This window comes from Lemur catta, chromosome 3 (genome assembly GCF_020740605.2).
Source record: "Lemur catta isolate mLemCat1 chromosome 3, mLemCat1.pri, whole genome shotgun sequence".
Classification (NCBI taxonomy): Eukaryota; Metazoa; Chordata; class Mammalia; order Primates; family Lemuridae; genus Lemur; species Lemur catta.
This window is the reverse complement of record NC_059130.1, coordinates 97,773,317-97,789,404: the sequence shown is the minus strand read 5'-3', so window position 1 is coordinate 97,789,404 and position 16,088 is coordinate 97,773,317. Positions and strand designations below refer to the sequence as shown.

The window sequence follows — 16,088 nt, the reverse complement described above, 5'->3', positions numbered from 1 at the left end:
TAACCCTAAATTGTCTGCTTATATATAAAGTCAGCAAAGGATGAGCTATAAATAAGTTCACTGGAACCTATTCACATCCTAAAGTTACTTCCAGTGAAAACTGGAATTTATAGAATAAAACTGTTGTCAGTGACAAGGGTAAGACAGAGGCAGTTTATGGAGATTTTTTTTTCTTTATTGAGAAACGTAAGACTCGGGTACATCAAATAAAACCAATTTCTGGGGAGGGGGGAATCAAAACTCACAATAGAAAAAAAAAGTTAACACTGTCTGGGCCAGAGCAGAACCCAGAGAATATAACTGAAAAATTCTAGGCGCTTCATAATTGACCTTTTGATACAAAATGACCTATTAAATTTGCAATTTGTGGTTCCTGGTGTTGAGGTCCATAGGACAAGCTAGGAAGTCTTCAAACCTTGAGCTGAATTCCGTGAGGGGTTATTTGGCTTTTGAATCCTAAAAAGAAAAGCACCAATACAAATAAATATATGATCAAAATTATTTCACAGATTGACTAAGATCTGTCTGGTAAAGGAAGGTATTCTAGAACAGGGTTTCTCAACCTCAGTACTACTGACATTTTGGGCCATACGTACAATTCTGCTGGGGCTGTCCTGTGCACTATACAGTGTTCAGCAGCATCCCTGGCCTCTACCCATTAGATGACAAGGTTCCTGAGGCCCTTGACAAGAGGGTCATGGTTATGCCAAGTCAACCCGTACCAACACCAGCTCTGGCTCTTACCATGTGCTTCTTCCTGGCCTCTGCTTTTGCTCATTCGACTCTCTCCTTTATCTGGAAACACTCACCAACAGTCCTAGTCAGAGGTCCTAATTAAACTTCACTCACCCAATCCCCTGAGGACAGAGGCCGTAGCCCTTATGATGTAAGAAATCACCTGGAACACACCCTGTGCAACAAATCAGGAGTGTTTCTCTCTCCCCCACTAGGATCATGATCCTTGACACCAAGGCCTCCCTCTGCCTACTGTACTCCCAGAGCTAGGCAGTGGTACACACCAACCCCAGGCCAAATCAGGATGATGATGCTCACAGAAATGAGGCTTTGGGATCTGATTGAGGGAACTCCTTACATATCTGTCACTATTTCAGATCAACAGATCTTGAGAAAGATCTGAACAGGTGCTCTTTATGGAGGAAACTGCCCCTTTTAATTCATAATCTGTACTCTTTTATCCATATTAACTCATCCCGATGACAGAAAAAGTTCAAGTAACAGCCTGCCCAAGCTATCAGATTAAATGGCAGAAACATGGCTCTATACACTGCCCCTATTCTTTTAGGAAGATATTCATAAATCAAAACCACTGCAGAAAATCAAAACAGCCAAACATACGGTTTTTCCTTGTCTAAGAGGTAGCAGCAGCAACAGCACCCACTTTCTGGGCAGCTTCTTTCTTGGCATGATGAGCCTGTAGAACTGCCACAGCTTCATCCACCTGAGGGAAATCTCTGGGTGGTCAGTGAATCTGAGGACAGCCAACACCCCTCCCGGGTGCCCAGGGCCAATGGCAGACCAAAGCCAACTGTAGAGATGATCCCTGGGGCTTCTGATGCCACTGCTTTCTCAAATACCCACACAGCAACAGCCCCCAATCCTCCCCAGCTGAGAGCTGAAGTGGCTGGGCCCGAGAACCAGCTCACCTTGGAGCGGAGAGACTCAGGGGACTCCAGCATGTGCAGCAGTTCAGAGTTGTCGATCTCCAGCAGCATTCCTGTAATCTTTCCAGCCAGGTTTGAATGCATTGTTTGGATGAGCGGGAACAAACGTTCTCCTGTGGAGAGGATAGTTAAAAATCAAATCGAATCCCAGTAAAGATAAGACATTGGTGTCTGGGTTGGCACCAGCATCTGACGTCTTCTGCAAGCATGTGGGTCACTCACCTAGCATCTGTTTTTGTTCTTGAGGGGGTGCTGCGGCCAGCATGGAGGCGGTGAGAGGCTCCTGCCCCTGCACATGGACTGCAGGCTGGGGTGCCTGTGAACCAGGAAAGGCAACAGGTTAGCACTGGGGAAAGGACAGCAGCTTACAATAGTTGAGCACCTGATCAGTCAACATATGAACTCCTAACTATGTGAAGAGGAAATAGATGTAGTTGCCCTTGCTCTTAAGTAACTAATTTCAGTCCTTGAGAGGTTGAGGGATGTGGTAAGGAATACAGTGATTATGGACATAAAAACAACCAATCACAATGCAAATAGCATGCTATCAGAAAGAAAAATGAAATGCATATAATAAAACCTACAATGCTAGACAAGCATTTTCTGACACTTAATATACCCAAAGTTACCCAAGAATTCAAAATCTTATTATAAATAAGGGTACAGTGAATATTTGTACGTATAAGCCTTTTCCTGAAAATTACAGTTTTCCTTTAGGGTGAATGTTGAGTACAGACTGCATCAAAGGGTGACAATATCGAAACATTTATAATTACATCCCATATCACCTTTATTGTACCATATGTTTTTATTGTATCAAAGCTTAAAAACTGTCAACATGCAATGTCAATGCCAGTCATAGCCCAAAGTAGGGCTTTGCTGAAAAAAGGTATTTTACACAACATCGGGTTCTGGAAAACCCCCAACTTAGAGAGTATGGGGCAGGATGGTTAAAGAGTAATGTATCTAAGCAGCTTATGAGCCTGAAGGCTTGGTTACTGTGGCACCTCCACAACAAATCGCTACTGAGCTCTGAAGCAAACTAGTTGTATTTTGGCTTGCCTTTAGTGGCACAGATCTAGAGATAGCAAGTTACAGCTTATAAAATCTAAGCTCTGGGTCAGTCCAAACTGCCCCCTGCCCGCCCTCTCGCCCCCTTTGAAGCTGAACTTCTTATCTGTAAATTGAAGTCACTTCCTGCCTTGATGTACCAATCATCTTGCATAGCAGCCAAGGATCAAACAGGCACTGGATGTAGAAGTAACTTGGAGGTTCAAAAAGCTGAGTAAGCATATGCATGTTGCAAAAGGAGAGCAGGAAGCACCGGCTGCCTCCTCTGGGGCATTTTTTTTTTAATTAAAAAAACTTTTTCAATCTCAGTGGGCTTTATTTGTGATTCTAGAATCAGGCAACACTTCATTCCATGAAACAGAGTAAGTGTTCTCTCCTCTGGGGCACTTGTGAGTGAACTGTTATTAGGAAGAACACTTTCAAGACCCTTTGTTCCCACTAGCACCCAGCCTCTGAAGGGCAGGGACAGTGTCTATATCACCACACAGAACGCAGCACAGGAACACCTGGTGAAGAAATCAAAGTAAAGCATCTTTTTAATTAAGTGGACACGGGGAAAATCCTTTTAAGCATTCTGTTTGGTGGACCTCACCTGCAGAGGCTGTATCGCAGGATGAGGGCTGCGGACACTGGAGGCATATTTGTATGGCGCAACAGCCCGAGGAGCAGTGGCAGCAGCAACAGCAGCACGAGGTGCTAAGTTCTGCACAGCTGTGGGAACGCCTTAGGGAAAGAACAAATGCAATTAAAGCCCATCAGTCTGGGCAAAGACCCGTCAAATCCCATCTTTCCCCCTTCTGTGTGCATCCAATACCACCTCCAGACTGGCAGCTGTCAGTCAGCCCTTGCTGGGCGGCACCAGCCCCACCAAAGTCCATAGCCAAGCGGTCCGGGCACTCAGACCCTACAACAGACCAGCAAATGCACATCAGTGTTGGCAGCAGATGTCCAACTGGCCACGTCCCACGGAAGGAGAAATTTCAAAGCACGTTCACACAACACATCACACGTGGGGCCAACTACCGCTACTTTCAAGAATGAGCCAAAGGATAACACACAACTCTTTCCACATCTTGGAATGCAGGACATATCCTGCAAAAAACAGTTTCCTTGTATTACACCCTCCCCACCCCTGCCCCCCGAAGAACAGGCTGCTTCTATAGTCATCCAGCTAGCAAATTTCTACGATTAACTTTTATCACGAGTCACCGATGAACAAAGAATGTTAACAGTAACACAAACCTAGAACTCATATTGTTTCTCTGCTCCTGAAGTACCTACCTAAGCACACAGCTGAGATTACAGAACCAGGACTCAAACTTGAGCCCAACAAACTGACCAACCCAGGGCAAGGCCTAGTCATCGTGACTCCCTCCTCCCCGGGCCACGCTTCTAAAGGCCAGTTTGCTCACCGACTCTCTGAGTAGTAGTAGGGAGGCCACGAGAGGCCGGAGCATTACCAGTTGGAGCCAGATGGCGAAGAGTTGGACGAGGCCCAGACTGGCGTATAGCACTTGGCATTCCTTGGAAGCCTGGTGAAAAGACAAAAATTGTGCATCACTGGCAAGCAATGTGGACCACAACCTAGACTGCATCTCGGAGGGGACAAGGAGGAAAGGCAGGGCAAACCAGGATAGGTATATCCTGGGTGACCAAATCATTGTTCCCCACCACCTACCTTGAGGTCTCCCACCTTGCTGCCAGCGTGGATTAGGCCTCATCTGTGCCAACTGGTTAGGTGTGTAATATGGAGGTCTTCCTTGAGCCTGTGAGAAAAAATACCAAACCCTTTTAAGGGCCCAAACCCACAGTAGAGAAGTATCTCATCTCACTACTAGGCCCTAGGCTATTTGGAATAAAGGCTCCCTATACTCAAAAGCCAAGGGGTCAGTTAATGGGGACTATTTTACTCTACCCCTGCCACTAAGTGTGTGTATGAGGATATGTAAGTCCTTCTTCATTTTTACTTGAAGGGTCCTTACTCTGACATTCTAGAACTCCAATATCCAAAAATCCCTCTCCCCTACTGTAGAATACAGGAACAGCTGTCAGTAGGCAGGTTCCAAAGAGCCGTGACCACAAAGCAGACCCACCTGTGGGACTGCTGGCACAAAGTAGCCACCAGCTGCAGGCTGGAACTGATTTAAGATGGCATTGGCAGGGAGTGCTCTCATTCCAGCCACCCGCTGCATATATTGGTTGGTCAGGTGAGCCTTTCTCTCTTCCTTCCTCTGGGCCAGGGCAACATACAGTGGCTTGGAGCCCACGATGCGTCCATTCATCTCGGTGACTGCTTTGGTTGCCTCTTCAGGAGATGAGAAGCAGACGAAGCCAAACCCTTTGCTTCTTCCATCCTCCAGCATTACCTACAAAATGAGACCAGCTACTTAAGAAAAAAGGTGTCCCTGTGTGTGTGTGTGTGTGTGTGTATGTGTCAGGGGGACGGGGGAGCTATTCAGAAGAGCCAGAAAACCTGGATCCTGCTGAATTACCAAGTCTAGGTCAGAGGTTCAACTCTGGCCCAGGATGTACACCAGACCCATTAAGTCACACCTCTGAAGTAGGGTACCTAGGCATTTTCTTTTTTAAGTCACCAAGTGAGACTACATTTCTCAAACACTATGACATGGCTAATGGTAAAACCAGGAACCAAAGATGTTTCCCCTAGGTACCTACAAGAGACCTTGACAATAGTATGGAAACATTTATTTTTAGAGCTCATCTGCTCTAAGACAGTGTTAGACAAAACTTTCACAAATTCTTAGCAAGGTTAGGATGAGACTTTTGAAATACCACATATGGGTAGAAGTTATAAAACCCCCGGGTCTCCAATGACTGCCACCATTAATTGAATGGAATAAAAGAAACAACCAGCTGGGAGACAGCAGCCTAGATTCTAGTTGTCCTTGCCCTCTGAGCCTCAATTTCCATGACATACTCCAAGGCAAACAGCTACAAAGCCACGTGTCTACTGGTTCTGGCAGTCTTTTTCCACACAAAGTTCATCATTTGCTAATGGCTTTTTTTCTTCACCTAAAATAGTCATTTATTGCTTTCCCTGGTGTACCTCCGCAGAAGTACTGGTAGCAATGACTGTGTGCTTGACACCATTTTGTTTGTGTTTTAGTTAACAGCCTGGTGAGCCTCCTGAAGTGGAGGACAGGGAAGTAAAGATGTCTATCAATCCAACAACTCTCCACCAAGGAGGTGGGCCTGTAACATGTGGAAAAAAAAAAAAAAAAAGCCATACCATGATCTTGAGAATAGTATCTATGAAGCTTTAAGATACAGTCCTTTTGCTCTCTTGCAAATGCCAACCTGACTACTGTGCAGGTAAGCAAGGAGAGACTATCACCCCTTGCACTGATGGGGGCCAGTCAAGGGGTGATATAGCAAGGAGGAGGGGTAAGGAACTGGGCAAACCCCACAGAGTTGGCCTCTAGTCAACTCCCTACTACAACTGATAACATTCCTTTGCAGTGTTCCCAGGTTGGGAGCACCTATGTGAAGGGACAGGGCAGGGCCACCAAGCCTTTACCAGCCCACATGGCTTCCTTTCTCATCACCTAAAGCACTCTGTGGCATCGGCTGTACCTCTGGTGAACAGGACCTGCATCAGGCCATGACCCAAACTTTCACATGCCATCAGTCTGTCACACTCCCAAAATGCCAAGGACACGCACGCAGTACACCATCCCCACGTAGCCAGCATTCTCTTGCTCAAGGACTCAAATTCCTTATCTTTAAAATGAGGTTCCTACTCACGCTGTTAACTCAGTTGATATGATTATCAAAGAAAAATCAAACAAATCATGCACATTGCAAAACACGAAAAAAACTTTCCATTCCATTTTCCTCTTCTTTATAAAACTGGGGTAGAATTTACCAACCCCAGCTCTAAAATCTTCAAAATCCCCTCATTCTCAAGGAGGAGGAAATGTGGCAGAGTTGTAGAGACAGGTCCCAAGACAAATGGAAAACCTGTCTGGATTTCCTCTGCTCATTCTGTAGCACCATCTGTCCCCACACCAGCACGAAGCAGCAAGGAATGGGAAAGATTTAGGTGCTCTGGAGGGCTGGCAGGGAGCACCCGGGTCAGATTCCTCTCCATACCCATGTATGGGAGACAGTGTACTGTTAACCTAATGAAATGTCGTTCTCCAGGGCACATCCTCAGATGTAGTAGCTACTCTCAGAAATGAACACAATTTAGATCCTACTCCTTCAGTGAAACAAATACCAATAAACCTATAATATTGCTGCTTTCAATCTCAAAATCTCAGTGTTAAAATACCTTAGCACTGGTAATTGATCCAAAAGGAGAAAACTCTTTCCTTAATTTCTCATCATCAATAGTGTCATCCAAGTTCTTAATGTAGAGATTCACCCCCTGAAGAAGAAGGATCACTGTTAATTGTACTTCTATACCACACATGTTCCCTGAGACAATGGTTCCCGAAGTGTGGTCCCCAGAGCAGGAGCGCCAGCATCTTTTGGAACTTGTTAGAAATGAATTTTCAGGCCAGACCCCAAACCTAATGAATCAGAAACTGTGGGCTGCAACCAAGCCATATATACATACATATATGTATTTTTTTTTCTTTTTTTTGAGACAGAGTCTCACTCTGTTGCCTGGGCTAGAGTGCCATGGCGTCAGCCTAGCTCACAGCAACCTCAAACTTCTGGGCTCAAGCAATCCTCCTGCCTCAGCCTCCCGGGTAGCTGGGACTACAGGCATGCGCCACCATGCCAGGCTAATTTTTTTCTATATATTTTTAGTTGTCCAGCTAATTTCTTTCTACAAGCTCTGATGATGATTCAGATGCAAGCCCAAGGGTGAGAAATTACTGCCCTAAAACTCTGAGAGGACCATCAGTGCAGTCCTATAATGTTACCTTCCCCCACAGCTGCTCTGGCCCACCATTCACCCCAGCAGGGTTCTTCTTGCCACCATGCCAAACAAAGGGACACCATTTATGTAAAGGAATCTATATGGCTAAGAGCAACAGGCTGAGGCTTCCAGAATAGCAAGCCCCTCAGTGAAAAAATTCATCTCTTTTGTCCCTGGTTCTATAATTGCTGCCATATCTGGTAGGTGTATATTCTTTTAAATCTGTTTGGGAAAAATGAGAGGAAGAGCAGACTCCAAGTTGCTGAAGAGAAAGCCTGCTAAACCTAAGGGTGCTTTGTAAATATTTCACAGCAAATTCCCTGTTGGTAGGCTGGGCCAAGACCACCTTACCTGATATCGACTAATTCTCTCCTGTTTCAGCTGCTCAAATTTCCGTTTTAACTCTGCCTGCCGTTCCACTTTCTTCTGAGCACGGCCTACAAATATAACTTTACCACTAATTTCTTTTCCATTCATCTCTTCCACGGCCTAGAGAGGAAATATATGTCTTTAAAATCAAGTTGCAGAGACAGGAGTCTTCTTTAGGAGATAAGTCCCACCAAATACTCTAAGAAATCTTTCCTATAGGGCTAAAAACTAACTTCATTCCACTTCTGAAGTCTGCTAAACAAATCCAACCTTCTTCACCCGTAAAGTGTGGTTAATATTTAAGTGGGTTATTAGTCCACATCATATAGAAAAAACAGTACAGTTGCATACAGACAAGCATGGTGATGCAAGCCTAGGTTGTAATCTGTCAATAAATTTCTTTTGTGGGTATTTACAAATGTTGAAGGCCCAGCACAATCCTTTGCCCATAAGTAGCTATGATGTTATCAAATCAGCAACTCTCAGGGCTTTAGTACCCTTCCTCACCTTTGAAGGGGAAAAAAACATCTTATTCATGTCCTATTCTGTTAAAAGCTGGCAGGTGAGGTAACAGCTATGTGCCAAGTGGTTTGTAAACAATTAAATGATCTATTAACATGTGGAAGGCCCTCAGGAAGAGAATTCCAGAGTACAGTAACTGTACATCCACTACTAGATACTCAGATCCTTCCAGCTCTGCTCTGTGTTCTAGCAAGGCCCTGCCTATACTCTGGGGCCACCTCCTACAAGTTTTTCCCCAACCCCTGTGGTACTCTCACCTTATTGGCATCCTCATGTTTTTCGTAACTCACAAAGCCAAAGCCTTTGGATTTCCCACTGGAATCTCTCATCACCTTGACACTTAGTGTCTTACCTATTACCAAAGGACAGAACTATTAGTAACATCATCTCTAACACAGCTCAAGGAGAAAAGCCTTCTTTCTCTCTAGGAACCCACTTGAAGCAAATCTCTGGCTGAACCAGATGGATTCTAGAAGACGTGGGGCAAAGGACCCTCAACTTACCAAACTGGCTGAATAGCTCCTTCAGACTCTCATCATCCACCTCTTCCCCAAAGTTCTTGATATACACATTGGTGAATTCCTTGGCTTTGGCTCCAAGCTCAGCCTCCCGCTCTTTGCGAGACTTGAATCTGCCCACAAACCTAAAAAGAAACCATGAAGAACAGTGATCACTCAGAGAAATAAAACATGATTTCCTGGGGCCCAAAGGAATGCAGGTTAAAGGCTGACAAAAGTTAAAACACATGAGGCCCCCATCCACCAAGAGAATAAGCTCAGAAATGCCCCAAATCCCCAGCAGAAAGAAAAGAGGCAGGACTATCCTGTGAGAACCAGGCCCAGGGCTCCTGGCTCAGACCAGGGCTACTCCTACCACATCACATTGCCTTCGTGAAGAAACCTGATGACCATGTTTTTAAAATGTTTATTTCTGTGCAATTATGTAAATGCACAGAAAAAGTCTGGAAGGATACAAACCAAACTGTTAACAGTGCTTAATCTTAGAAGGAGTGAGATCATTGGAGTGAAGGGACATCCTTTGTTTTTTTTTTTTCATTTATTCATTTTGGTACTGTTATACTTAATAGGCAAATGTATTCATACACTGAAAATTTTTATATTTCTTTCCAGTGATACATGTAGATCAACCACTGGACACATGGACATTATAAACACAACCTATCCTCTGGTCTGTTCAACAACACAAAGGACAAAAATTATTTTTGTTTGTAATAGCCAACACTTATTGCCCCCTTTCCTTCCCATGTGGCTTTGCTAAGTTCCCCCCTCTCCATTCTACAGTAACAACCACAACAAAACAACAAGGTCTGTTACGAAATGTCTCTGCAAAGGATGAGATTTTTCATTGTAAACAAATTAAGTATTACTGTGGAGCCAGCCTTGTATTAGATCACTGAGTCATAAGCTAGAAAATGGAGAACTAGAGGGACAATTTGGCATCAACCACTAGCAAGACCCATGGACAGACCTGAGTCACAGGAAGGCCAAGGTCACATAGCTAGTATACAGCTCCTGGTCAGTCCAGGGCCCTCTCCACTCTGCCACTGGCCAAGACCCCCACTCAGAGTGGGCTTAGAGCTGCCTTCCAGCCAGCCCTAGTTGCCGATGCTCACAAAACCCATGGACGAATGCCTTTAAGGGAGAGGCGGCAGGCAGGCCATGGCTTAGGCAGGAAGCCCACCTTGGCGAGTCAAAAGGGCTGCCACAGCTCGGGCAGGGAGACTCACCAGCCCTGGAGTGGAGAGGTAGGAGCAGGCCACACTTGGGCCGAGAGAACCAGTAGCCGCCTTGTGTGTGCCAGTTAATACCAGGTGGGGCCACGGCTGGCTCATGCGATGGTTGTTGCTCCGGACTGGGACACTCACACTTTGCGGTCATTGAGGAGCATGCCATTCATCTTCTCGATGGCCTTGTCGGCAGCCTCTTGGGTCTCGAAGTGGACAAAAGCATAACCCTTAGAGCCGTTCTCATCACACACCACCTGTCAAAGACAAAGCAGACCACTTTGGCACCACTGGCCAACTCCAGAGATGTTGAGAACCTCAGGGTCTCCCCTAAGAAGCCCCCAACCCATCCATAGCCAAAGGCAACCAGCTGTTCCAGGTATGGCTTTTCTCACACTTGGCACAACACGAGGCATCTAGTACATGCTCCATTCACAAATGGTAGCCACTATTAGTCTGCTTCTATTTCAAATGTTTTCTTATTTACTTGTATTAAAAAACACTTAAGAGATCTGGGTACAAACTAGTGCTATAGAAAGACAGATCATTTTCTAAGCCCATAAAAGTCTTGTGTGTGAGACATGTAAACCACCACCGTATAAGTTTTACAAAGTGCTCCACATAAACAGATGCACAGAGAAAGAAGAGGGTGAATTTATGCTTCTAAAGTGATTAGGTTTCCTCAAGACTGGAGACACTTCTCTGGGCCTCTCCTCTCCCCCACCAAAAAGAAAAAACTTTTGCGGCCATCCAAAGCCAGAAAACAGAAAGATATTTCAGGCTGAGGGAGGAATAAACAAAGACATGAAAGTACTTGTTGGTCATGCTGGGTTGTGTTCCCAAGATTACCTACGGGAACTTTCAGGATTCTACTTCCAGAATTTTGAAAATTAGCAAACACTGTTGCCCAGTTCCAAGGCAGTTTCCCATTAGTATTTATCTTTTTTTCAAGATTCAATAATTATTTTGCTGAAATTATTTAATCAATGTTTACCTTACAGGACAGAATGTTTCCAAAAGCAGAAAAAGTATCATAAAGTGCCTTGTTATCTATAGATTTGTCCAGGTTCTTGATGAAGACGTTTCCCACACCAGATTTTCTCAAAGAGGGATCCCTCTGAGACCACATGATACGGATTGGCTTTCCCTTAATCACATCAAAGTTCATGGTGTCCAAGGCCCGCTCAGCTGTGAGAGAGAAACAAATTTCAATCAAGGATATAAAACGTAGGCCACCATCCCAAGAACAGATTACTCCAGGACTTTTCAAGGTAATCACTCTGATAAAAGGCAACTCTATTAAAATCAAAGGGCATCAGATTCCTCTAGCCTGGAATATTACTGAAGGTAGATTAAGTTCTAACTAATCATTCTACTTCATGACAGAAGTCTGAACCCCTCTGCATCTGTGTCCTTGTTGGGTAAAGGTAATCTAAGTGGCACCAAGATCCAATGATAACACCTCCCATTTGACTAAGCTTTACCATTTATAAAAGACTTTGCAGCATACTACCATGACTCAGGTGGGACAGTTGAAATTATGCAATTTACAAATTGAACAAACTTGTGTTCGGGGAGGCTAACCTGTGCAGCTAGCTAGTGATCAGGAAACTAATACCAGATTCTGATTTACTTTTCAGTGGGGTATTGCTTCAAAGTTATCAAATAGCTGTCATTGAGTCTGCAATCCATCTATAAAGAGACAAATGACAAAACCTATGAGCAAATGATTTGGAAAAATGTGTTATCCCTGAATTCAGCCCAGTTTCTTATATTCAACTTCTGAGAAGAGAAATTGATTTAGACCAAAAAAAGCCTCAGTCATCAAACTGACAGAACTGGTCACACATGGAGACATTCTCTGCCTTATCAGCCCAAGAAGGATTAAACCACCACACCTTCCTGCCTAAGCAGACAGTGCAGATGGTAGGCCCTGCACCTAGTGCTTTCCAGGCCTTTTGAAGCCTTAATCTGAGTTCTGTGGAATTCTAGGACTTTAACTACCCTGGTGCCCAACCAAGTTCTCCACCCAGTGCCTTGGGATGCTTCTTTAGCTTCCCAACCAAGTCTACCAGTGTGCCAGGGACCAGCTGAAGAACTAGAAGCTAAAACATATCTCCTGCAAGCAAGGAACACTTCTCTTCACCAGTGGCAACAAGGACGCCCAGATCTGGTGGCCACTTTTCCTTAAGACTATTACACATCTCATAGTAGTGAATCACCCACAACCACCTCCATGAGGGGATTCAGACAGTGTCAGAGCAGGGAAGCCTGTTCCTTGCCTTCAAGGCCACATCACACTTAAAAGGGGGAGAAAATTCCCTGTCCCTCTACAAGTTCTACTGTCCAATAGTTGGAGAATTTCTTTCCACTCATTATTTCCAACAACCTCTCCCATCTTCCTCAGAAGGTGGACTCATTTGTATTAAACTCTAGCAGAGACTTGCGTTGGTACCACCAGAGCTGCATGTGTAGTTGGGGAAAGGGGAGATGACAGATCCAAGTCAAGAAAAGTCCAGGTACAGAGGAGCTCACTTGTGATGGCTATCAAAGATAAACAGCCTAAGACCCCAACCTATTTCATTAATTAGCAGTAAAGAAGCCCACTTCAACACAGCTCTTTGTCTATTTCCAGAAAGCACTGCACAAGGCAAGTAGGCTTAGTCTGACAAATCCGGCTGCACTTATTTATAGCAGGGAGAGGTCTAGCAGAAGTATGTGTTGGCAGACACACTGACCAATGGCTTCTGCTATCTCCAAGTGACACGACTTTTGTTCAAAGGGGTCAAAAAAGCAGACAACAGCTAAGGTACCCACTTCTTCCTAAAGACCACACTCAGCTATCTTTTTGTGCTCCTGGGGCTCGGAATACACTGGATTGACGATGGCAATACCTAGTCCCTCTCAACATGTCCAAGTTTCTGGTCTCAGGTACAACCTGGACAAGTAACATTTTCAATGCCTCACAGACAGTGAACAAAATAGGGACAAAATGAGGGATCTGGAGGTCCTTTGCCACAGAATGGCATGTTTCCCCCAGTAATGGTCTCTGCAGTTGTTCCCTTTTAATCTGGAGTCACGTGCGGCCTGATTAGGTTTCCACTGGCCTCACTCCTGCCATGCCTGCAGCATACCTCTCCACCTCTCCATGCTAAGGCCATAATCTGGGGTGGCAGAGCACTGGGAGTCTCAACTTGCCCTCCAACTTTTTGCAGTTCCTTTTCCTTCTTGGGAGTTCCATTTTCTTCAGACTGGATGAAGGAAAACGGCTTTGACAAGTGTAAAGCACTGTTCACAGGTGAGGTGATTAAACGGCACCAGCCCACTGGATGTTCAAGTGACGCTTCCCCAGAATACCCGACTGCCACTCGTCCAGAGCAAAGCACTTCTTCACTCCAGTGACAAACAGACCAAGGAGTTGGCCTGGCCCATGTAGCTCTGGTGGCCACCAACACAAGTCTCTGCTAGAGTTTAATGCACAGAATCATTCCCACTGCTTCCTACCTGCCGTAAAAGATCCCGTAAAGGATCCTGTATCAGCACAAAGTCAAACTTAGTCTAGGGTAAAAGTGGGGAAGGGGGTAGCAGTTTTGCAACCCAAAACTTGTGCAGGGAATTGTGTTTCAACCATCCTGTCTTTTTAGTAGGCCTGTGAGGGGCACAAGCCTATGCTCACTGACCAGGCAAGGTCTCTAACAGCCCAGCCCCACTAGAGCAGGACCACACAAAATGGAATGACAGCGACTTCACTCTGACTCTGTGTACAGTCTCCTTATGTTCCATCCCCACCACCATTACTGAGTAGCCCAAGGTCACCCAGTTAGCAACTGATAGAAGCAAGGCTGAAACTCAGGTCATCTGATGCCAGCTGTGTTCTCAACCTCTGCACCCCACTAGTAGCTTCTGTGGGAGCGTGCTGTGGTGATGCCCCCTCTCCTCGGCAGTAGGGCCCTGTCTAGAAGATGCCTCCTGGGGTCCCATGCATGTGTGGGCACAGCTTCTACTCACCGTCAGCTGGCTGCTGGAAGTTGACGTAGGCATAACCCAGGGAGCGGCGGGTGATCATATCTCGGCAGACCCGGATGGACAGCACAGGCCCCGCAGGGCTGAACTTTTCATACAGCATGGCTTCGGTGACGTCCGAGTGCAGGTCACCCACGTACAGGGAGGCCATGGGGTAGCTGCTAGCCGCAGCGTTCATCTCCCCACCCCCCACCACCCCGAGCCCCGCCAGGAGGACTTCTCAGAGGGCCCACCACAGGACAAAAGGGGCCCCTCTCGGAGCCGTGGCCCGCACCGCGGCTCACAGGTGGCACAGAGCGAAGCTAGTACGAGCCGGAGTAGGTAGGCTCAGAGACCGCACGGGAGTTCGGGGGCAGCTCGCACGGGACTGCAACACCTCAGACAAAGGCTCTCAAAAACAATATGGCCCTCCCTGGGAGTTTGTGATTTTCAGCTGTCCTGGTTTGAAGCTCCAAATTCCCAAAAGAAAAAAAAAAAATTAAAACGGGGAATCCCCTTCCGAAGGGTTAAAAATCCTTTAAGGGGCAAGCAGATGCTGCCCACGGCGGCCTTCGGGACACGCGTTTCTCTATAAATATAGGCCTCGGGCTCCCGGCGGTTTAAGATTACAACAGCCAGGGAAGAGGGAAACCAAATCTTGCGGGTGCCGACTCGGCAAGCCCCGGGCGGGCGGGCGAAGGGCAGCGCGGACACGTGGTGCGCTGGGCGCGGGGGGCGAGGGCGCCGACGGGCCGCGGGGACCGGGGCTGCCACGCGGCGCGGACGCGGACGGCGGGCGGGCGGGCGGCTCACCCCCGGACCGACGGACGGAGAGCGGCGGACGCCAAGTGCGGCGGCGGCGGCGGGCACGGGGCAGGCCGGAAGCGCGCAAAAGTGACTTCCCCGCGGGTTCTCCGAGGAGGATTCGCTTTTTCTTTTCCTTTCTTTTCTTTCTTTTTTTTTTTTTTTTCAGATTTTGAAGGGTTTGCGGGTTTTTTTTTATCTTTTTCTCTTTTTTTCTTCAGGCTGCTGAGCCCGAAAGCGGAGAAGGGAGCAGCGACCCGGGGCGGAGAGAGGCGGCTGGGGGAGCCACCGCTCCATTTATACCCGCCCGCCCCGGGCGCTGCTGGTCGAAGGGCGCCTCGCGACCTGGGCGCAGTCGTGCCCGCCCACTCGGCCCGGGGGCCCGAGGCGGGGCGGCCACGCGAGAGCGACCCGGTGCGGCCGCGCGGCGCCACAGCGACCCCTGGCGAGCGGAGGACCGCCCCGCTCGTGGCTTTGGGAGACCCCAGGGACCCCGATCGGTAATAAAAAAATTTTAAGACGCCCCCCTACCCTCGTCTGGGAATAGAATCCATAAATAATTTAACCCGCCCACACGCATAATGTTTGAAAATCAATGGAATGCCTAATTGTAAAAAAAAAAGGTGACATAAAATAAATTATAATGAAATAATATAGTAATAGGTTTTCCAATAGGTAAATATTTGGGCCCAAATACACGAGAAAACTGTTGAAATTTTCAGAGTACTGTGACCTAGAGGTAGAGTTGTCGAGAGCTAGAAATGCAGTAGAAAATCCATGGGTGATGTGATTTTCTGAAAAGATGAACACATTTTGGTAAAGGTTCGATTAAAAAAAATCATTTTGTCTGTTTACATGCTAGTGACATTCCTGGAAATTTAGTTTATATTTGAGGACATAAAAATACTTTCTGTTTCTATGTTTAGAGTTTGTGTCTAGACTTGGATAATTATAAAAATATTTTTCATCTACATGAAGATCTGGCAGGTCATTTGAAAGTCAT

At 46.3% G+C, this 16,088-nt stretch overlaps 1 protein-coding gene and 1 non-coding gene across 5 annotated transcripts; both read right to left on the bottom strand.

Moving 5' to 3' along the window:
- Positions 1-153: 153 nt before the first annotated feature.
- PABPC4 (poly(A) binding protein cytoplasmic 4) lies at positions 154-15,425 on the bottom strand. Of its 4 annotated transcripts, none has more exons than XM_045548177.1 (16): positions 14,288-15,411; positions 11,274-11,467; positions 10,421-10,536; positions 9,039-9,178; positions 8,793-8,887; positions 7,996-8,133; positions 7,048-7,143; positions 4,847-5,119; positions 4,432-4,519; positions 4,166-4,285; positions 3,571-3,657; positions 3,346-3,476; positions 1,905-1,998; positions 1,665-1,795; positions 1,357-1,459; positions 154-456 (listed from the first exon to the last, which is right to left on the bottom strand). In XM_045548177.1, the coding sequence occupies exons 1-15, from the start codon at positions 14,478-14,480 to the stop codon at positions 1,370-1,372; spliced, it is 1,986 nt and encodes a 661-aa protein (XP_045404133.1). In that variant the 5' UTR covers positions 14,481-15,411; the 3' UTR covers positions 154-456; positions 1,357-1,369. The 4 variants fall into 4 exon arrangements, with proteins under 4 accessions (XP_045404133.1, XP_045404134.1, XP_045404135.1 ...); XM_045548178.1 differs by having other exon boundaries at positions 4,214-4,285; XM_045548179.1 differs by lacking the exon at positions 3,571-3,657.
- Positions 6,689-6,820, bottom strand: LOC123636287. The gene has a single exon (XR_006734479.1). It is a non-coding gene; the product is annotated as a small nucleolar RNA SNORA55 (small nucleolar RNA).
- Positions 15,426-16,088: the final 663 nt, after the last annotated feature.

Bases quoted from the DNA above. Each gene is read 5' to 3' on its own strand.
- PABPC4 (XM_045548177.1), bottom strand. From the start codon at position 14,480: ATGAACGCTGCGGCTAGCAGCTACCCCATGGCCTCCCTGTACGTGGGT. The intron at 11,468-14,287 runs GTGAGTAGAAGC...TCTCTCTCACAG, and splicing joins CTTCCAGCAGCCAGCTGACG to CTGAGCGGGCCTTGGACACC. The intron at 3,477-3,570 runs GTGGTATTGGAT...TCTTTCCCTAAG, and splicing joins TGACAGCTGCCAGTCTGGAG to GCGTTCCCACAGCTGTGCAG.